At 40.9% G+C, this 23177-nt stretch overlaps 2 protein-coding genes across 2 annotated transcripts; one reads left to right on the top strand and one right to left on the bottom strand.

Annotated features, from left to right (window-relative positions):
• Positions 1-13979: 13979 nt before the first annotated feature.
• On the top strand, positions 13980-19161 carry LOC133015684 (mesothelin-like protein). Its single transcript, XM_061082945.1, has 12 exons — positions 13980-14056; positions 14136-14265; positions 14821-15011; positions 15727-15817; positions 15933-16062; positions 16148-16338; positions 17115-17273; positions 17356-17492; positions 17729-17871; positions 18009-18103; positions 18768-19055; positions 19144-19161. The coding sequence occupies exons 1-12, from the start codon at positions 13980-13982 to the stop codon at positions 19159-19161; spliced, it is 1650 nt and encodes a 549-aa protein (XP_060938928.1).
• Positions 19162-20537: 1376 nt separating this feature from the next.
• On the bottom strand, positions 20538-21162 carry LOC133015677 (lipopolysaccharide-induced tumor necrosis factor-alpha factor homolog). The gene is made up of 3 exons (XM_061082934.1): positions 21138-21162; positions 20887-21019; positions 20538-20646 (listed from the first exon to the last, which is right to left on the bottom strand). The coding sequence occupies exons 1-3, from the start codon at positions 21160-21162 to the stop codon at positions 20538-20540; spliced, it is 267 nt and encodes an 88-aa protein (XP_060938917.1).
• Positions 21163-23177: the final 2015 nt, after the last annotated feature.

The following is a 23177-nucleotide window of genomic DNA, read 5'->3' as shown; positions in this document are numbered from 1 at the left end:
TAGTGGTCAAAATCGTATATATGCTCCTTTAATTGAGGACTCTCAATCCAGCCTTGGTCAGTCTGTGTTCCTGTGTAGTAACGTTGTGTATTATTATGTCTTATAGAAGTGTGTGTCCTGTTTTTGTGCAGCTATCTGGACCATCAGAAGGACAACGACACCGCTGAGATCCAGGATGTTTGCAGCATCACCCTTGATAAGAGCCCTTGTGGGGTGAGGCTCGTTATTTATCAATAACGAATGATTAGAGTTCTGTGTACCTGGAGACTCAGTACTCATATTATATATATTAATATGTTGTATTGTTTTCCGCCAGCTGACGAATGCGGTGAGGAACGTGGCCCAGGTGTTACACTGCGCTGCTCGGTCCAACCTGATGATGACGGAGGAGACGATCATGGAGCTGATCATCGAGCTGACAAGACAACTGAACTCATTCATGAAGGAGTTATCCTCCACCGTGAGTATCCATCTATATATTAATTTTATATTTATTGATCACATTCATAATCAAACATTTTCAGTGGTAGATGCATTTAATGTGATTTCAATGGATCTTAAATATAAAAGCCCTTTTCGCTGTTTACAGATAGTGTTGATGTTGACACACTTTTGACAAATACAAACTTCTTCTATTATATATATTATATTAATACTAATTTAGTGTCAAACAATTGTAGAATCAATTCCAGTCTTTTTTTCCAACTGTGCATTTAAACCTTAAGCTTGAGTTTAACATTATTTAAGTTTTCATTTTGTCTTAAAATGAGTTTTTGCAAAGCTGCTAATAAACTAATTTAGTTAGATTTCTTTTGCCTTTATAGACAATCACAGACACAAAACCTTCACCAAAACCTTTTATTTCCGCAGCTTTTTGAAATGAATACTAAAATTTGCATCCCCCCCCCCCCTAGAACTTCAACCAGTTGGGCTCAGACATTCACGAGATCTTCTCTGAGGAGGAATCTCCGTCTATGACCCTGCAACACCTGCAGGACCCGGAGTTCATCGAGATCTGGTTCAAGGTCAAGATGCTGCCCCTCCTGCCGGCCGTGCCCCCCCCACTCCTCGCCTGCCTCAGCACAAAGAACTTCTCCTGCCCCGTCTTCCAAACCATGTGGGTTCACAGGTCCCAGCTGCTCATTTCAGTGCAGTACTTAAGTGTAGTGATTGTCATTTTGTTTTTTTGTCTCTTTGTCCAGTGTCGCAGATCTCAGCAAATACATGAGTGTCCTGGAGGCTGATCCAAAGTTCAGTTACACAATCTATCACAACTTCATCTACCCCTTGCTGGTGACTAAACAGACCTCTGGTGAGCAAGCTGATGATCTTCATACGGAGTTAAAGACATATTTCATATTTTTATCCAGCATAAAAATCTCAACAAGACATTCTGTAAAATAATTGGATTTATAGATGGATGTATTTAAATCTTTTCCTGAGCAAGAATAGTAAGAAACAAAGTGTAAACATTTTTTTTACTGAGATAAATGTATCAAAAACATACACAATAGTTTATTGTATTATTTGGATTGCTGATACATTAATATGTATCATTTTAGTGTGAAGTTCTTTAATATGGAGCCAATTTTAGCTACTTTTTATACTTCCAGTACTAAGATATTCAATATCAATACTTTTTAAAGCAGCATAATCCCTGTTTGAGTTGCAGTGATTATAATAATAGGCTTATGTATGAAAATGATGCAGTTTGATTTCTAATATTAAATTGAATTTTTGTAAATGTATCGTGTTCTCTATGTATAATTACGGATAAAGTAGAAATAAGTATTTTTTTTTTTTTTATAAATCTGTTTACTGAAACACATCACATCATGTTACATGAACTTTACAAATAGATGCATGTTTTTTTTGTTGTTTTTTTTAGTTTTTTTTTTCAAAATAATAAATTGGTATGTTGAATGAAATGATACTTCAAATAACTGAAGTGCAGAAGTCGAGTTAATGTCCTGAGTTACGTCTGAATTGTTCTTCCTCTTTATCAGGAACGAAATGATGACGTAATCTGGTTCATTTCAAATCTATGAATGAATTTCTGTGCTGGTGTTTCAGATCCAAACTGCCTCACAGCCAACAGCAGCGCAGAGTGGCTGAAGAAGACCTTTGGCTACTTCTCCAGATTCGCCTTTATCACTGACTTCTACAAGCTGAACCCAAACTTCGCTGGGGTGAGAACATCCAGTAAATACTTTGTCTCCATGAACTACTCCTGAGTGAAGCCGTGAAGTAACCTGTAAATATTGTCTCCTGTCCTGTGATCAGCTGGAGGTTCTTCACCTCCTCACGCCCAGACAAATCACAGAGATGCTGCTGGTGCCGCTCAGGACTCCTCCGGGGAAAGATGTCGTCATCGACCGAGTGTTTGACTTCCTGATGGGGTCTCCTGAAACGTTTGCAGGGGTCTTACAACACCTGCCTCAGCTCGCCATGATGGTAAACGCTCATCCAACACATCCCACCGTCCTGCACCAGAAACTGTCGCTGTGCTGTATGATAACAATATTTCATTTCTCAGGTCAATACCTCCTGTGATGTCTTCAAACAAATGTGAGTACTTTTACTTTGATAACTTGCATGATATTATTCTTCAAATTAGCTCAAATAAGTATACGATATCGACAGTGGGTGATATTGTTAAGATTCAACTTGTTTACCATGTGAGCCATGACATAAATCAACATACATGTACTTTTATGTCACAATATTGATTATAAATATTAATTAACTTAAGGTAAATGAATGGAGAAGGTTCAGGTGTGAAATAAGGAAACAAGGTTTTATCGATACAAAACTCAAAAGCTTGAGAATCGATGTATAAATGTACTTATTATGAATTTATACTTATTATTATTAACTATTTGTTCATCTATTGGTTGGTTTTTCTGCGCGCTATCTATCAGAACGTTGTGACAAGATTTCAGTAAAAGTTTGTAGAAAGTTGGGTCATGGGTCTTTTCCTATATTTAATCAACAAATTCAAAGAGTTGTGTAGTTTTGTTGAGCTCTCAGGGTTTGAGTTAAATGTTTGTGTTTGTTACTCATCAGATTTGTGCGACTGTACGAGGCCGTTCCGTCTCTTCCTCCGGACTTCGAGCCGGTCGTCTGGGACGGAATAGACCAACTGATTAGAATTGCTCCAGATGGTCAGTCTCACTTTTTAACACATATACTCACAATTACCTCACAAATACAATTTAAGCTTTTATTTGTATTTAAATTTTTTCAATTACATTTTATTGTCTAGTGTTAACTGAGTGTTTGTGTGTCTGTTTGAACAGAATGTGTTCCAGCCAACCTCACGGTGAGATCTCTTATTAATTTGGCTCAAATTGTATTTCCAATTAATTCATTCATTACTTTATTATTTTGTACTGATCTTGCAATATATTCTTTTAAATGTATTTAATCTTTCTTCCACAGTGCCCAGTTACTCTCTTCAATGGTAAGAACTCAGTTTTTACACCATTTATCACTCATGACATAATATTAAGTGCTTTTAGAGTTTAAATCAATGTTTTTGTTTTCACAGCCTCACATTGCCAACGAGTCAACAGGTATTCATATTATATTATTATCTGTTTATAACAGAACCGCTGGAACCGTCTCTGATGTGTATTTGTTGGTTTTCTCAGCTCGGACCTGGAGTCTCACTTGAACACTTCCACCTCTATGTACGTCTCCTGTAATTTCACCCTGGAGAAATATGCATGTGCAAAGGTGAGTCGAAATTTGGAATAAAATATATGGTATTTGTGCATTTGTGCATTTGTGGCTAAATAAACTAAATGACTGTGTCTGGCGTGCAGCTGGAGGACTTCACAGCCAATCAGCTGGTGTCTCTGCTGAAGTGCGACCTGCCTGGAAACAGCAGCCACTCCAAGACGCTTTGGAAGATGCTGCTCACGAAACTCTCCAACGTCCTGGACCCAGCTCTGGACCTGCTGGCCAACACTGTGAGTGGCTTTTTAACACCAACAATGATTCAAATGTTCAACACCTGCAATGAGTTCGAAGGATGTTTCTCCTGATTTAACCCAAACGATCTCGCTCGCAGTCGATGGCCATGTTGGGTCCGTCAGCGCTGGAGGTGTTGGATGTGATCGGCGAGATCCGAGTGTCGCTGCTGACTGACGAGCAGCTGATGAACAGCAGTGAGATCAGGAAGTGGTTCTCCGGACGCCTGGGAGCCTTCCTGCCGTCTGCGTCCGTGAGGTTCCTGCGCTGCCTGGGCCACAGGAACCTCAGCTGTCAGGCGTACCAGCAAATGTAAGATACACATTGTTGTGAACACCACATTGCAAGAACACTTTGAGGGAATTCCTTTAAATTCAGTACACACATTCACTTGGCCTCAAAGATGAACTGATTAGAATTTAGAGGTCAAACCGTTGCCTTGTGAACACGTTATTTTAAAAATACCCTGAGATAATCCTTTCAAATTTGGCACAAATGTTCAGTTGGATTCAGATATTACCTGATTGGATTTTGTTGGTCAAAGGTCAAAGGTTAAGGTCACAGGGGCCTCATAGTAGCAAAGTAATTTATCTTGGATTGAAGAAGATTGAAGATTCTGTGTTCTGATGTGAGATGTTTGACCCTTGGGACGATTCCCAGCGAGGAAATCAACTTAAATCTTCTCTGCGTGTGATTCTATCGTCAGACTGCAGGTGTTTATCCACCGTTTTGATCACATGACCTTAAAACAGAAGCACGTGGTCCTGAAGAACTTCATCATCCCTCTCCTGTCACAACCACACTCAGGTACCCGCTGCCCCCAATCACCATAAAGCTGCGACTGCTTTCAGGTATTCTGAACAGAAATGTGTTAACGCCTTCACGTGCATCTCTTTATCTCCGTGTTGCTCCAGGTCCAGGTTGTGTGAACGGCTCCGGAAACAGCACAGAGTGGCTGAAGAAGAATCTCGGTCCATTTTCGGCGTTCTTGTCTCTCACGGAGCTTCTGGATCTCAACCCACGCTTCAACGCTGTAAGGGCAGACAGCAAAGAATTAAAAGAATTAACCCATCCCGTTATTGGTTTGTTATTTACAGCAGTTGTAAACTTTCCCTTCCTTCCTTTGTGTCTTTTTAGATTGAGGCCCTTCGCCTCCTGACCCCGAAGCAGAGCGCGGAGCTGCTGGTGTCGACTCATCCTTCACTCCTGGACAAAGAGGTCATCATCAATAAGCTGTTTGACTTCCTGACGGAGGCTCCGGAGCAAAACAAAATTCCAGAGTTCTTGTTCTTCCTCAACATGTTCCTCCAAAAGGTAAACAGAGCCCAGATCGTTGTCTTCAGAAAACTTTGCACCGCTTCTTAAAATAATCCTCTGTGTTCTCTGCTTTTCAAGGGAAATCTTTCCTGCTCATCGTACATAACACTGTAAGTTTGTGTCTGATTACAGTATGTTTGGATTTTCAGATTAATAATCAAGGCATTGTGATGTTAACTCCACATGTGTTGGTGTTGCAGGTTTACCAGAGTGGACATGGCCCTGACTGAAGTTTCTCCTGATGTAGCTTCAAACATCACCTACAGCAAGGTGGTCCTGTCCAAGCATCTTCCACCAGGTGAGAAACAGTCTGTCAAATCATATTAACTCACAGGAAAGGATATTTTAATCCTGTTACCTCAAACTTTACTTTCCTACTTTCTACTTTTTTACTTTAGGACATTTCCTGTTTTTTTATTATGACTGCACAAGTCAATGAAATGGAATTACTTCAGTTGTTATGTTTTTTTTGCATCCTATCCCCAAACATTCACCCTGATGAATTGGGATATAATGAAATGTTGGGACCTCCATTCATCATTGGGGATGAAGCACAATCCCAAACTATAATTCCGCTCAGTAGCGCACATACTTCCGCCAACGTTCTTATTAAATTTAATCCAACTCATAGATCTTCTAAAAATGAAAGATTTATTTAACCAAGGTACATTTATTCTTCAATGGGAAATAAGAAACACTGTGTATGAACCAGAATCATTTGCATTATCAAGACTGGCTTTAAAATGAATATTCAAAGTTTTTCTTTTATTCCTCGGACATGAACATTCCTTTATTTCCCATTATTATGTTTCCGTAATGTGAAGTTATCACATCAATGCATTTGTTTATGTTTATTTTAACTATATCATTTAGTAATTGTCATTGATCTGTCTTTATAGGTTGCATCATATACAGTGGAAATGTAAGTAAATGTGTTTTTTGTGTGTTCTTTATATTTTCTCATTATTTAATGATAAAAGTCCCATAACCATCTCAACCTTCTTCCCACAGTGCAGCGTAACTATAGCAAATGGTAAGTTCCTCCGCTTGTGAAATAAATGTTTAAAATAATTAAATATTTGAATGTTTATCATCACCATGATTTAATTTGTTTTTTGTCTGTTTTCTCCACAGAAACCGACATTTGTATTGGAGTGAACAGGTGAGTTCCAGAAAACACAAAATATGATCATGTTTATAATGTAAATATAATAATAATTCTCAAATCTTTTAAACCACAGCACGGAGCTGCAGCTGCTTCTCTCCAGGGGCAACGTGGGCGGACGTCTGTGTGACTTTGCCGCCGAGGAATTTGCTTGTGCATCGGTAAGATTACGATATAAAGATCCTTAAATCTCAAAACAGCCACTGTTTGTCGGTGAACTGTTTCTCACCTGTTGTCGTCCTGCTCTTCCAACACTCAGCTGTCAGCGCTAACTTCAGAACATCTGGCTGCGTTGCTGATGTGTCACCGCTCGTCCAACTCCAGCGGATCCAGACCCGTCTGGAAGCTGCTCCTCTCCAAAGCCTCCCACGTGCTCGATGGAGCTCTGGATCTTCTCGCCAACAAGGTACAAAACAGCCGTTCTCCTCATTTGTACCATTTAAAGTCAAGCACATCGTTAAAATGCACAAAAGTTTCCCAATATATCAAACTCTGTGTCCGAGAGTGTTTTGAGATTTGTTAAAATAATAATTTCCTTTTGTAAAGATGGATGACGTATTTCCACTTCCTCTATAAATGCAGCAAAAATATGAATATGGGCGCAGCCAACTTGCTTTTATAAATAATTTGGAACCAGAGTCGGTGCAGTATTGACGTCTCAACCTGTTTTTATATCATCAGATAACGAATTAAAACCAAATTTACTGGAAATGTTAACAAAAACGACAGAAATCATCTTTATTTGACGTGTACTTTGACTAACATGGACCAGGCTGCGTTTATTTATTAATAGCTCATCATATCCTCCGTATTTATTCACAGTCTATCACACTGAGAGAGTTTTTAAAACCCTTTCTTTTAGACTCTGGACCCCAGAAATCCTGCGTTGTCAATGATTCTGGATTCCATACGAGAAATCCGATTGAACGTCTTAGACATGATCAGCATCAACCACCCGGCCCTCATCAAGCTGTGGTTCGGTCGCCGACTTCGCCCGCTCCTGCCGGCGGTTTCCCCGGACTTCCTGTCATGTGTCGTCACGAAGGGACTGAACTGCACCACCTACCAACACATGTGAGCAGCACTGACTCGTTTCCTGTGACCTTTAACCTCTTGGTTCCTATGAAAGAAATCTGAGTTGTCAGAATATTGTCGCCCTCTGAATTTATCTTGTTGTTTTTAACTCAGTCTGCAGATTCTGAGTCAGCTCCGGCCCAACATGACTTTAGCCAAGCAGAAGTCTGTCTACCTTCACTTCATCAAGGTTTTCCTGACCAGGAACAACACTGAAGGTATGTGATCGTTATATCAACACAAAGACAAAGTGTCCAAATTAAGATTAACGTTTGGAAGCAACATGAGTTAAAGTCCATAGTGATGAATGAGACACGTTTGGATCTCAGCTGCATCTCTTACCTTGACCTTTGACCTTTGACCTTCATCGGTTAACAGCTTTTTAAATAAACTTGTGGTTTTGTGTTCCAGACCCGAGCTGCAGCCTCAACACCAACAGCTCTGGAGAATGGCTGCAGAAGAACGTGGCAGGTTTCTCTGACCTCCTCTCGTTCTCCGACCTTCAGATGCTCTACGCCAACTTCTCAGCGGTACCTTCTGCTCCCTTGGATCTGCTGATTATTCTCTATATAACCTGTTGTATGTGTTAATGTGATATATATGTGTGTGTCTGTGTTCGTGCAGTTGGAAGCGTTGCCTCAGCTGACGGTTCTACAGCTGGCACAGGTGTCCTCCACCCCTGGTCAGATCAGATCTGCTGCCCAGGTCGCCATGGTGATGAAACACGTCCCCAGCCATCAGCTCGCTGCTTTCTTTGATACGTTCTCACCTACAGCCATGGTGAGTGAGCGCTACACGTACAATCCTCTGAGATTATAACTTTAAATGGTTTTTAAGTCAATATAAATCAAGTCAAACTACAACTCAGTTTTTTAGAGTCTTTCTCTCTGTGGTTCCTGTTTCCTTGAATATATATCTGTTCTCTTCCTCTGCAGGACCATGTGAACATGATCCCCTCTCCGGTGAGGTCGGCCATGTTGCAGGTTGTGTTTGATCGAGCGAACCTCTCCAGCGACTCGGTGAGTGACTCGGCTGTGATGCCGTGGCTCCTCATTCGCCTGCCGCCGCTGCTGGTCGGTCTGTCACCGCGCCACGTGGCTTCGTTCTTCACGATAATGAACGGAAGGAACTGCAGCGTCGAGGAGCTGGGGTATGTCTGGATGTTTATTAAAGGGATCTCAGACGTTTAGAGCCAACTGTATATCAGGAACCAAAATGATCCATTCCCTTATTTTTTATTGTTTCTTTTTCAGAGTCATGGAACTTAATTCAACAATCTCATCTCTAAGCAATGAGACGAAGGAAGACATCTACAGCAACATCGTTCAGATGCTCAGAGGTAAAGGAATCACACTGTATCCTGGATCTGCCCGTTTACCATCTCTGAAACCAAACTTTCACTCCTGGTTTTAACTTCACCTCTTTCACTTTCTCTTATTCAAGGATCAACACCTCTCCGATGCTACGGCAACAACTACAACCACAGTTACTACATCTTCCTGCAGAGCAGGTTCATGGGATTCCAGTTCCCCAACCTGACCACCTTCCTGTCGCTCATGCCTCACAACAGAATGCCACAGGTGGACGTCCAGAAATAATAGAAGCCTGTGTGAAGACGAAAGTAGAAACCAAATGAGTAGAATGACTTATTTAATGTCTCCTGTTCTCCTAGTTGTTGAACTCCATGCCTCCGTCGCATCTTGGCGATTACCTCCGTCGTCCTGACATCGCTGACAGTGATGCGGAGCTCTGCGTCCTCTTCAACAGCTACAGCCAGACACCAGAGTTCCTGGAGCAGGTATGTACCACAAAAACAAATACACAAAGAAACCTCAGTGAGTTTATGATGTAACCTTATGCATGTGTGTATTCCCTGCAGGAGTCTCTCCCTGCGGCGGTGAGGCGACCCACGCTGCCTTGTGTCTGGCCACTTGCTCTCAGCAGCTCCAAGAGGTCAGAGGTCAATCTCTGGTTTGACCGAAGCCTCAAAAACTACTATGAATTCCTCACAAAGACTCTTATCAGCCCCAACACCACAGACAACGCCACCTGTCTGGCCTTCCAAAAGATGTGAGTACGATGTACACACCTTTTTTAAATACATGAATACAATAATAAGTATATATTGCATATAAAAACAGAAACTTAGTATACATTTAAATATACAAGTACATATAATGCAAATATCCCCTTTTATCTGGAAGGGCAAAGTACAAACTGTATAGCTGCATTCAGATGTAATAACAGCCCAAAAATGTAATAAACCACAAACGTGATACAAGTCATATTTAAAAGCTATTACATGTTTTGTGGCATGTAAATCTATCTGGTAATAGCTAGATATGATGAAGTTATTAAAGCTTTTGGTGGTTTTAATTAACTTTTTCAGATAATATACACATTTATAAGCACCTATTGGCCTTTTCCTGTGAAGATCTCAAGGGTGTAAATTCCTGATCAACATGACGGTGTACTGAAACCAACATTATGAATTATTACCGTCTGCGATCTAGTGAATTGTGATATTTAAATAAAATGTGCATGATTTCATTTTGTTGTATTTCAGCGTCTCAGTTCTTGGCGTCTACAACTACACAACTGCGGACTTCGGGAGGCGAGACGTGTTCACCAGCATCAGGTCCTACCTCTACTCAGGTCAGTCTGCAGATCCAATCACATGAGATTAGATAAGATCAGATAAGGTTAATCAATTCTTACAATGAAATGAATTTAAATAAAATGATCAATGGACCTGATCCCTCATCTGCCACCGACAGACTTATGGATTTAAGTCCAACAGGTTACATTTATAATTTAGGATGTTTTTAGTATTACATAGGATTGAATAAATCCTTTTTTCATTGTCATACCAGTAAATTATTTTAAATGTAGACAAATATTGCCCAGAATTATTGAATTTGATTCCTTATATTTGCTGTATTTTTCAGTACTTACCCACAAAGTCCATATAGAAACTCCACATTATGACTTGAATTGATGAACTACAGAAAATTTATTAACTGAGTAAAAAGAAATATATTTTAGATTCTCTTAAAAATCAATTTGAAGCAGAAACAGATCTCTGGTATTGTCTTGTATTGAACACTATGTTTCTACTAATATCAGACTTGAACAAAATGGTCATGGTGCAGAAACGTTTCAATCTGTCTATTTGTAAAGTTAGTTTTATTCATGTCAGTATAATTTCTCCAATTAAAACGTTTTTAATGTTCCCTTGTAGCGACTGGGCCCAGATGTTACAGCTCCAGCGACCCGGAGCTGAACTCCACCGCCTGGTTCGCTGAATACATCGGCTCCTTCGCTCCGTTCCTCACTCTGGAAGATCTCCATGCGTTTGGATCACAGCAGGTACGGAACTCCTTTTTAAACCACAACACAGGTTGAATAGTAAAGAAATAAGTGAGGATCGGTCGATGGTGTATAGATTTGCTGCTCAGTTCATCGCCCTCCCTCCCCCCCGCAGGTCATCCAGGTGTTCACCGTGAATCCGCTGAACATCGCCCTCTTCAACCACTCGGTGTTTCAAGTCAACTTCACCAACTACTACACCGGGCTTGTGTATCTGCAGGACAGCAACTTCAACCCCATACAGTGAGCCTCAGCTTGTGAAACGTGTTGTGAAACCCTCCAGATGTTCTTCTCCCCTAAATCCCTTCTTCTCTCTCTCTCTCTCTCTCTCTCTCTCTCTCTCTGCAGTTTGCCTCTGGTGTTTCGCTGTGTCGCCCCTGGGGCCGCGTTCAGTCAGCTGTCTGAGGAGCTGAGTGTTGTGGTGCTGAGGAACCTGACCATCATCTGTACAGACCTGGACCCACAGGTAGAGCATGATGTGTTAGCAGAGGGTTAACTGGTTAGTCAAAGGTCAAAGGTCATGGGGACCTCAGATAAACAAGAGTTTGGCCTCTTGGGCATCATGTCTCAAATCTGCCTTCAGGGAGTTTCCTTAATTTTGACCGGTTGTCACTTGGACTCAAAAGATGAACTGATTGGTTTTTAGTGAACAAAGGTCAAAGGTCACTGTGAAAATGTATGTAAACTGAAACTGGTGGAGGGTGATGATTTCACTTTCAGCTCCTGTTGCCATGGTGAGGACCTAGGTGTAGTTCATGATGCATAACTGAACTTGTTAAAACAGGAATCGCAGGTGTACTGAAGCTTCCACCTTGTACCTGTACACTCTGAATATGTTTTTCTCTCTGCTGGTAGATCTCTGCAGCCTTGGCGGGTAACTTCGGTGACGCCCTTGACGCCGCGAATATCGCTTCCCTCGGCCAGGAGGCCAGCAGCCTGTCCATGGCTCAGCTCAACTCCATCAGTGCTGAGGTCCTGCTGGCATCTCTGAGCATCCTCAGCTCCGTGACGGGCTGGAACGAGGGTCAGGCCAAGGCCATTATCCTGGCCCTAATGTCGTCAGGGCAAATGCAGGTAACTGTCCGTTCGCTTCACTCCACTGTGGCTTGATTTGAGATGTTACCATCATCATCTTCATCTTGTTCACCTCGTCTTCCTCTCACCAGATCAACAGCTCCTCGTCGTTGATCATGCTGGGCTCTCTGGTTATGGGATGTCCCACCTCAGCGTTCACCAGCTTCAACGGCTCCGAGCTTATTATTTCGGGTCAAAATTCTGCTTTCGTGGCGAACCTGATGTCCGCTCCGCTGATCGTCCAGCAGGTCTTCGTCACCCAGGTACAGAAGATGCTGATCAGTATAAACAGCTTTTTATTTATGTTGTCCAAAATCACACATATGACATATGACAAGTCTTTGAAAAAAAGTATGAAATGTGCAGTTCAGAAAAACTGCTCCTTTACAATTTGGAGAAACCGATTCCAGGTTATTGGGCTTGTGAGCAGAAATAGATAGATAGATAGATAGATAGATAGATAGATAGATAGATAGATATATAGATAGAAAGATAGATAGATAGATAGATAGATAGGTAGGTAGATAGATAGATAGATAGATAGATAGATAGATAGATAGATAGATAGATAGATAGATAGATAGATAGATAGATAGATAGATAGATAGATAGATAGATAGATAGATAGATAGATAGATAGATAGATAGATAGATAGATAGATAGATAGATAGATAGATAGATAGATAGATAGATAGATAGATAGATAGATAGATAGATAGATAGATAGATAGATAGATAGATAGATAGATAGATAGATAGATAGATAGATAGATAGATAGATAGATAGATAGATAGATAGATAGATAGATAGATAGATAGATAGATAGATAGATAGATAGATAGATAGATAGATAGATAGATAGATAGATAGATAGATAGATAGATAGATAGATAGATAGATAGATAGATAGATAGATGGATACTTTATTAATCCCGTGGGAAATTTAGGTCATCCAGTAGCTTATACATTTATACACTTATACACCTCACCGACATACATACATAAATCACAGAAACATAGGGACAACATATTACAGATACATGAACGGGTCTGACCCTATGGTACAGAAAGCAGTGATTGTGTCAGTGTCAGTATGAAAGTGTTCTTGTGCTGCTGGAGTTGATAGTACAAAAAATATATATATTAAAAACAAACAGGAAAACTAAAATCCATGTATATAAGTATAAAAGAGAATATGTAAAGTCTGTGCATGGGGCTAGTATAGCTAGTAAAGTGATTGAGGGCAGACTGAGGTACACTCATGCAGGGAAGATCATTCGTACGTGTGTATTTGTGTTTGCATTTTCCCCGGAGACCCATTCAGGCCACGTTTGAGCGGCAGGTGTGAACTGACGTGAATTCCCCGTCTCCCTCTCAGATCGTGGGAGTGAACAGCAACAGCGAGTCGATCATAGAGAATGTTCCGGATTCGTTGGCCACTGAGATCCCTCGAGCTCAGCTGCTGGGCCTCTCCGGCAAAGACAGCATTATCAAAAAGCTCAACAAGAAGAAATGGAAGCGGCAGCAGGTAGAGCGATACACCCTGTGAAATACACACGTGTCTGTATGCAACACGCAACACGCGAGCGCTCAGTCATGACATGTCACGTGTTTTCCATCAGGTGGAGCTATTCTTCAGTGTCATGGCTGTGGAAACTTCAACTGCGACGCTGGGAGGTGCAAACAAGTGAGTTTCAGTCGGGAAATAAATGTCCTGTATGATTTTCAGTATGTGCATACGATTACAAACTGTGTGTGTGTGTGTGTGTGTAGTTTGTCCTCCTCTGTGCTACAAGGGTTCACCTGCAGTGGAGTGAGGAGCGTTAGAACGGTGCAGATCAAGAAGCTGATTAAAGCGTGTCGGAGGAAAGGAAAGAGGAAGGTCAAGCTGGTGGAGACTCAGGTGAGACACGTCCCCTTGAAGCTCGAAGCTTTGAAATCGCTGCTTCCTGTTTCAGTGAAGGTGAAGTGACTCTTTCCTTGTTTCCCCACAGCTGACGTGCATGTACAACTACATTAAAGGCGACTCGGACGCCACCAGCTTCGCCCTCTATCCCTCTGACGTGCTTCTGTACTACGAGTGAGTTTTGGACTGAAGCTAGAACCCGGTGAAGCTGCAGTTCATGTGAGTCACTGTTTCTGTTTCTCTGTCTCTGCAGCTACTCTCTGGTGCCACAGTCCAGCTGCAGGTCCTACTTTGAGCAGCTGGCGGACGCAGACTTCACCGTCTTCTCCTCCGACCTCAGCTACAAGCGTACGGCTCTGTTCGATAACGCCAGGAGCTGCCTGGTGAGTTCGCAAACAACAAACACAACATCGAATCTCATTGTGGGGTTTAGTCTAAAGACATCGTACTTCCAAATAAGCAGAAAACACCAGGAATATTAGGTCCTGTAATTTTCTTACGAGGGTTTGGCGTCTGGGGAGAGCAGCAGGAGGCGGGACTTATAAATGACATCTCTCAAATCATATCATTTTTCCAAAATGTTCTTTTTCATCAGGAGATATTGTATTCTTACAGTTTTATCTTTGTCACATGTTAAAAACGTCCTAAACACACCCAGTTGCTCGCCGTTAGTTTCCTGCTGTTTTCTCACATGGCCTCACTCAGACATTTCCCAGACTTTTTCCAAAAAAGGAAGGAAAACTTTCTAGAAAATGTCCAAAGCAACTCACTGGAACGTTCTTGTTCTCACACACAGCGCCTCCGGACCTCAGTGCATGTCAGCGATACTGTTTAATTTACCTATGGGAGATTAAAGTTGCCTCAGGACTTAATATAAGTATTAACAAGTAATTACATTTAAATGTCAAGGTTTGTAATCTTGTTCTTTTTTTTCTCAGGGTATAACAACAACAAATTTGACGAAGGACAACATAATAGTGTTGGGAAACATGTGCTGCAGCGTGGATGGATCCTACATCGAGAACTCGGACCCGTCCATTCTGGAGACACTGAAGAACTGCCCGGACCTGACGACCTCTCAGGCCTCTGCAGCTCAGTCCCTGCTGCTGAGCGGGGAAACCCCGTACGGGTACGTGAGCAGCACGATACAGATCTGTACTGACGGGCTTTAAAGGTCCAGTGTGTCAGATTGAGCTGAAAGGGTGAAACTGAATATAAAATAAACCTAGGGATGTATTTCACCGGTGTGTTTCATCTAGAGCTTACGAATTGTTGTTTTATTTATCCAAGAATGGGCCTTCTATATTTAAATACTATATATATTTATATTTATATCAGAAGCGGGTCCTCCCTACGGAGACCGCCATGTTTTTTACAGTCGTCTAAACTGGACAAACTAAACCTTTTGAGTTGTTATGACAACTGAAGGTTTCTACAGGTTCTCCTTCCTGTTTGAAAGGCGAGGGTGAGGTTTGGGGTTTCAGCTGCAACATGCAACTTCACCACTAGATGTCACTAAATTCTGCGCCCCGCCTATGGAATGGTCTCCCTGACCACCTGAGGGCAACATAGACCCTGGACTCTTTTAAGACTGGCCTAAAAACCTTTTTATTCAAGAAGGTGTTTTTACTTTGAGTTGAGTTTTTTAGGACTTTGTTTTTAACTATGTACTTGTGGCACTCTGAGATCCTCGGATGAAGAGTGCCTTACAAATAAAATGAATTATTATACACCCTGAACCTTTAAAGATGAAACACTGTGTTTAATGTTGGTCCACGTCCACAGATTTTCTTCTTCCTGTTGCTTTTCAGTGTGATAGCCTCTTTTTACACTCTCTTTTACAGAGCGACGTCAACGTGGGATCAACAAACTCTGCAGGACCTCGGCATGTTACCGCTGTATATGACCTCAACTTTCTACGCTAAATTTGACAAGGTAAGAGTCACGTGAACACCTAGTTATTCGGTGGATGAGGTGACTTTGAAGGTTCAATGATGGACTTCAGTTGATGGTGTTTGGTTTGTGACGTCTGTTTGATTCCTGCGAGCAGAAAACGAAGCGCAAGTTTTTGAAGTACTTCCTGAAAGTCCTGAAGAGTAACGGAGTGAGCAGACAGAAGAGGAGGACCATGAAGAAACAAATCCGAAAGTCTAACAGAAAGAATTCAAAGCGATCCATAGGTCAGCCTCTTGTTTATTGTCTCTGGAATCATTTTTGTCTCATCAGGATTTTATTATTTTAATTATGATCTTCGCGTGCTTACAGAATCGGAATGCACTTCGGGAACGATCACTCATGTGGCCATTAGCAAAGAGACGTTCCCCTTCGATTATGACGACGTGACCCAGTTCAACTGCTGCCTCAGCGCGGCGACTGTTAAAGGAAACCTGGAAGAACTCACTGAGAAGGTGGACGATGAGGAATTCCTCGCCATCATTCTCTTCAAGCTGCATGAGGTAGGAGGGTGTGGTCGTTTTGATATCAAGTTTACGAGAGTTCACATAAAGAAACATCAAATCTAGTACAGAGCCACAAACGTCTTACTAGAATCAGTATAATGCGCATAGACTTTAAACCACATTTTAAGTAACTAGTTCTAGATCTTTCACCAAATTCCATACACTTAGAAATATCAATCTCCTAAAACTGTCAGATTTAGGCTTTATTTTACATCAAGATCCATGAATTATTAACTGAGAAATCAGTGACAATGTTTAAAAACGTCCTGTCACACAATGTTAAAGGGCGTGTTCTGGATCTGCCCCTTTCTACTGATCCACACCAAACTTGAATGGTTACTTCTCAGACTCATATCATATCCCTCCGCCAAGTTTCATAGTAATCTGATGGGTAGTTTTTGCGTATCCCTGCTAACAAAACAAAAAAAAGAAACATATCCTAGTCAGCTAAGGTCATAACTGGCTGACTATCATAGATGGATCATCGTCACTATCTCGCAAGGTTAAAGAAAGCACATTCCTGGATCTGCATCAAATATTAAAGTGGTTTTTCACCAGGTTTTGTGGTAATTTGTTCGGTAGTTTCTGTGTAATCCTACAAACAATCAAACCTTCTAGATGGAGTTAATGCCACATCTTCAGGTGAAGGAACCCTGTTGGCTCCAGGGCCCTGAACACACGCCCACTTTGCTTGCATGCTCATGTCGTAATTCATCTTTGCTGATTCTCCATTAGGTGATGAAGTCTGATTCTTGATTCTCACATGTTTACAGGCGTACCCTGACACCACCATCCCTGAGGACCAGGTTCAAATGTTGGGTCCAGCGTCTCGTGTGGCCACCGCCAGCCACATCAGCAAGTGGCGCATCACTGAGGTCGACACGCTGTACGCTCTGATGGACTCGTCTGATGGGGACTGGGACACGAGCCTGGTGAGCAAACCAGTTCAGTGTTGTGCATCATGTGTACGCCCAGTGCCTGTGATCTCATGAGCGCTCGTTCCTTCTCGTCCAGGCCAAGGCCGTCATCTCCAACTACCTGAGCAACGCAGGGAACGCCCTCGGCAGCGCGGAGCTCAACACCATCGGAGGAGCCAACCTGTGTGCGCTGGACGTCGATGTTTTGAAGAACATTTCCGCACAAAGCCTAAAGTAAGAAGTCACGGCCATGTGACTTTAAGATAAAAAATTAATTTAGAAAATGTTGTTCCATTGATCGGACATCCTGAAAGAAAAGGTCAGATCTCCCTGAATCTTTACAAACACGTTGAATGAATATTTAAGCGAAACTTTTATTCCATCTATTCAGTTATGGTTTTCTAGCCCCTGAACCCGGCTGCTCTCACCCCCGAGTCTCGTCTCTTACTCGGCATGTTTGTGTCTTGCAGAGAAGCCAACGCCCTCGATGTGTCCACCTGCACCACAGAGAAGAAGGAGGAACTGTTCACCATCGCCATACAAGCGTTCACAACAACCACCCGCTCAACCACCGTCCCTTTAACCACCTACCAGCTTACTGCTGCTTATCTTGGTAGGAGGACACACACACACACACACACACACACACACACACACACACACACACACACACACACACACACACACACACACACATAGTTCCAGCAGAATATACAACATTTTGAATGACATTTCTTTCCCGTCCTGCAGGGGGCTCTACGTCTGCGTATATCCAAAGTTTGGTGAACTCCAATGTCAGCATGGACGTGCCCACCTTCACCACTCTGAATGAGAGCATCGTAACGGTCAGTTGTGTGTGTGTATGTGTGTGTGTGTGTATGTGTGTGTGAGTGTGTGTGTGTGTGTGTGTGTGTGTATATGTGTGTGTGTGTAATTGTATTTCTTTTTGAGGGCTGTAGATTCTCAGTTAGTGAGAGGGATTTTATTGAGGGGTTATTGAACTCTAGTTCTCTGTTTCTGTAGTATCTCACATAATACTGCCGTCTACATAGAGTTAAATTAGCAGAGGAAGATTTTTTCAAAAAATAAAGCGGAAATGTCAGGAATAAATTTGAAATATTAGGGTCGCTGTGACAAAAAAACGATATTTTTCCCTTGTGACCACAATGTCTCACGAGGGGATATCTTCACATTTGGCCCAAGCCTTCATTGAGACACTTAAAAAAACTGATTATATTTCCCGGGTGTGAAAGTCAAAGGTGAAGGTCACAGTGACCTCATGTTCTTGTAAATGTGACATATCAGTAACACCTACAGTGGAATTGGCCCAAACCCCAAATAGGACCAAAGAGAACTTTTAATAACACATCGAGTTGGTCACTAATGTTCAATTAGACTCACAGATTAACTGATTAGATTTGGGTGGTCAAATAACTCACAGAAGTGACCAGTTGTGACCAGTGGTCATTTGGACTCAAGATGAACATTTCCCTGCTCCTCTCTCCACAGGATCTGACCGTTAGTAACGTTCAAGGTCTTCTTGGCAGCAACGTGGCAGATTTGAAGTCCTATGAGAACCAAACAGTGGTTAAGGCCTGGACCAGGAGTCGGCTCCAGTCCGACCTTGATACCATGTCACTGGGACTTACGGGTGGGAGGGCTACCACCAGCACCACGACCCCCAACCCTACCACAGCCACCACCGTCTCAAGCAGCGCGTCATCCTCAGCGTCCCCAACGTCCTCAGTAGCAACAACCTCATCATCACCAACGTCCTCAGTAGCAACAACCCCATCAGTAGCAACAACCTCATCATCACCAACGTCCTCAGTAGCAACAACCCCATCAGGAGCAACAACCCCAACATCACCAACATCCTCAGTAGCAACAACCCCATCAGTAGCAACAACCTCATCATCCCCAACGTCCTCAGGAGCAACAACCCCATCAGGAGCAACAACCTTATCAGGAGCAACAACCTTATCAGGAGCAACAACCTTATCAGGAGCAACAACCTTATCAGGAGCAACAACCTTATCAGGAGCAACAACCTTATCAGGAGCAACAACCTTATCAGGAGCAACAACCTTATCAGGAGCAACAACCTTATCAGGAGCAACAACCTTATCAGGAGCAACAACCGCATCAGGAGCAACAACCGCATCAGGAGCAACAACCGCATCAGGAGCAACAACCGCATCAGGAGCAACAACCTCATCATCACCAACTTCCTCAGGAGCAACAACCTCATCCACTACTGTGCCTGGATCCACCAGCACCACTACGACTTCTTCTACCACCACAGGTGAGCGGTGAAACTGTTGGATGAAGTTAAAACAATATTGAAAGAACTGTCAATACACTCTTATGTTAAAAATATTACGAATTGTGAAATTATGAAATGTGTTTTCTGTTTTCAGGCCACGGTTCCCGACTCCGAGCAGACGCTGGCTTCTCCCTCTTCTTCCTCCTGGTGCTTTTCGTTGCTTCTCAGCACCTTGTGGTGTGAGGAGCCTCCACTGACGCGGCTGGTTGTTTGAAATTCACAGACAAAAATATGATGAAATAATGTTTTTATTTATCTCTAATAGAAATGAAGGAGGAGCTGAGGTCATAGAATGGCTGCATATTACATTACATTGCTTAAAACATAGTAAATGTAAATAATATATTCTATTCTCAGTAGGAAGAATATTTGATCTCAACCCTTTTACATGAATGTACAAGATCTTATATTTACTTAATTTTTACACTTTTTACATTTTCCCCCTGAAACTAAATTTGTTTCAATTATTAAAATGAAGGTTGAACTATATAAAAAATGAAGGTGAAAGTTTCTGCTGCATTTCTTTTGCTGTAATCCTCACTGTTGTGTATCAATTTTGAGACGGCACTTTCTTTCCTGTGAGTTTTATGAGATTAATAATAAAATACATATTATTTATCGATGACTTCAGAAACTCATCCTGAGCTTTGTCACAATTTATTGAGGATGAAGTGGGAAAAGAGTCAGGTCATTTTACAGTTACACAAACATGGATGGAAGTGAATCTTATATTGCAGCAGCAGATAGAATAGAAGTGTTTTTATTATTATTTATTTTTTTGGAAAAAGAAAAACATAAAATTCTCACATTTAAGAAGCACAACATCCAACAAATGTTTAGTTTTTACGTTAAACAAATAACAAAAGAAACTTGAATTCAACTATTCAAACAGTTGCAGGTTAATCTGCTGTTGATCCACTATTATAATTGATGACATGTTTGTTGCAGCTCGGCTATAAGCGTTTATAAACCCCCAGAACCGTCTTGCAGGTGGGACAGGAGTGTCTGGCGTCCCTCAGCCGGTCCACACAGAACGGGATGAGACAGCAACCTAAAACAAAGCTGAGAGGACAATATGTAAAAAACATGGTCTTAGATATGATATTGTTTCACCATTTCTATATTTAACTCCATCAGGGAGGAAATATCTGTCCACTGGTTGACATTAATGCTATATGGAAATAATCCAATTATATTTTGGGGATTTGATATCTGTGAGTTTCAGCTGTCGATCACTGTGTTTTATAGCATCAAATAATTGAAACACACTTAAAAAACACCAGAGACGTCAGTGCTTCTTACCCACAGAAGAAGAGACCACCACAGAGCAGGTAGGTGAGCAAACCAGAGGGGTGGTCCACCTTGGTGAGGACGGCCTGGTGACATGAAGGACAGACAACCTGAACCGGACTGTCTCCCAAAGGACGCACTGCCACTGCACCACACAGGGACAGAGAGGAAGACACACAATGAAGACGAGCACATAGCTTTGTCCAGAATTAGTTTTTCAATAAAGTTAATTTGAGCTCCACTGCTCACAAGAGGAAACTCACCGACAGGAACTTGTGCATTTGCCATCGTTTCTGGAAACAGTTCATATCAGAAGTGAATGTAAACACAGGCCGTGCATGTTAACGACTTATTCAAATACCAGGATACACAAATTGAGATGAACATTATAAAAATGTATCATGATTTGAAAATATATATTAAAATAAACAAATAATATGGGGCTCACAGATGCATCTTTTCATCTCCTGACACTATCTTAACATAATAATAAAGAAGTAAACATAAAATGTATCACTATATATATTTAGTAATTAATAATAACCATCATTATTATTAAACATAAGATGATGATTAAAATGATAAACTTTATACATATAGAAGAAAACATAATCCTAATAAATCATTTAAATCTAACCCTATATATATAAAAGATTAAATTACATGTTCATTATCAAAGTAAAACATAACATAATTAATAATAAAAAAAATTAAAACAGAAAACACTTTGTACATGCATTATAAAGAATAAAGTATGTATAGTATTTAAATATGATTGGACAGTATTTTGAGGAGATGCACCAGGTCTCCATTAAATATTTACATATTGTTATTCATGTGTAAATCTTGTTTATCTTTCTGTTTTAATGAAATCTTACAGATTTTCAATACATGAGAATCACTGCTTGGTAGAGAAAATAAGTGGTGACAAAACACTGAGATCCTCTAAAACACACGATCTGTTTAACAGCTTTACATTCACAGATACTCACAGGTTTTGTAGACGTGTGGCTGCAGATCGGACAGTTTTCTGCAGGATGAGCTTCACCTTCTCTTCTCACCCTGCTTGTTTCCACAGAAGTTGTCTGTGTGTGAATTTCTCTGACCCAACCCCGTCCCAACCCGGGTTTCATTACAGCAACCATTAACATCCAGAGATTTCCTGTTTTCCAGATCACTGCGTCAAAGTTTCTCCTCATTCCAAAGTTTAATACTGTTTTATTCTTTCTGTCATTGACAATAGAAGAAAATTCTGTTTTACAGTGTGAAGCAAACAAGTCGATTTACCCAAATGCAAAGAAAGTAGACTTACAACTTTTAAAAGTTTGAATTAAAATAACCTTAATATGTTTTAAACAAATGCCATTTTATTTTCACATCAGTTTAGAGGGTGCTTAAACTGTGAAAATCATAATTTTCAACTATATTACAATTATATATATATATTTTATCATATAATATATAAAAATAAGGATTAAAGGCAAACAGTGAGTGCAGCAAACATATATATATATATATATATATATATATATATATATATATATATATATATATATATGTGTATAAAATATCAGATGTGTTGAAAAACATAAAACATCTCTGTGTCTGCAGTGCATGAGACTGACTGAGGACAAGTAGCCTTTGATTCAGGGAGAAATGAGCAGCACATGTTTCTGCTGCTTCAAATTAAAGCTGGTATTTACGTCCCTGCTGAACATCCAGGCAGAAGAGTCCGGCTCACACACCGAGTCCGTGTGTTCAACAAATTAACATTAGGGGTTGGTTTATTTCCAGTCTGCAGATTTTAAAATGATGTGTCTGCTTTTAACCCAAGACTAAACAGAAAAGGAAATGGAAATAAATCTAACACTTGTCAGGTGGTGTTATGACATCATTTCCCCACATTGTCCCTAATCACATTATGGTCAGGGGACTTCTGTTACTAGGTCACTGGGAGTAGGGATTCTGAGGGGGCTGCAGCGCCGCCCACTGGTTGTTAATGTAGCAAAACTTTTTATCTTCTGAAATATTTGATTTGATTTTAGAAAATTCAGTTAAAACGTTTGCTAACATTGACCTGATTTTATACTGAAGGAAATATTTAAACCCCAAATGTTCAAATGTATAGAAAGTAAGTGTGACTTCAACACCATTGGTTTTCAAACTTCATTTTAAAAATAAACATTTATTTCTTAATCCCTCATAGCTTCATTACAGAAGAATTATAACAAAGTTAAAAGTTAAAAAAAAATGATATTGTTAAAGGACTGAATTGATAACCTGTAAATGAATAAGGCAATAAA

Source organism: Limanda limanda, chromosome 2 (genome assembly GCF_963576545.1).
Source record: "Limanda limanda chromosome 2, fLimLim1.1, whole genome shotgun sequence".
Lineage (NCBI taxonomy): Eukaryota > Metazoa > Chordata > Actinopteri > Pleuronectiformes > Pleuronectidae > Limanda > Limanda limanda.
This window is presented reverse-complemented; position numbering and strand designations above follow the sequence as displayed.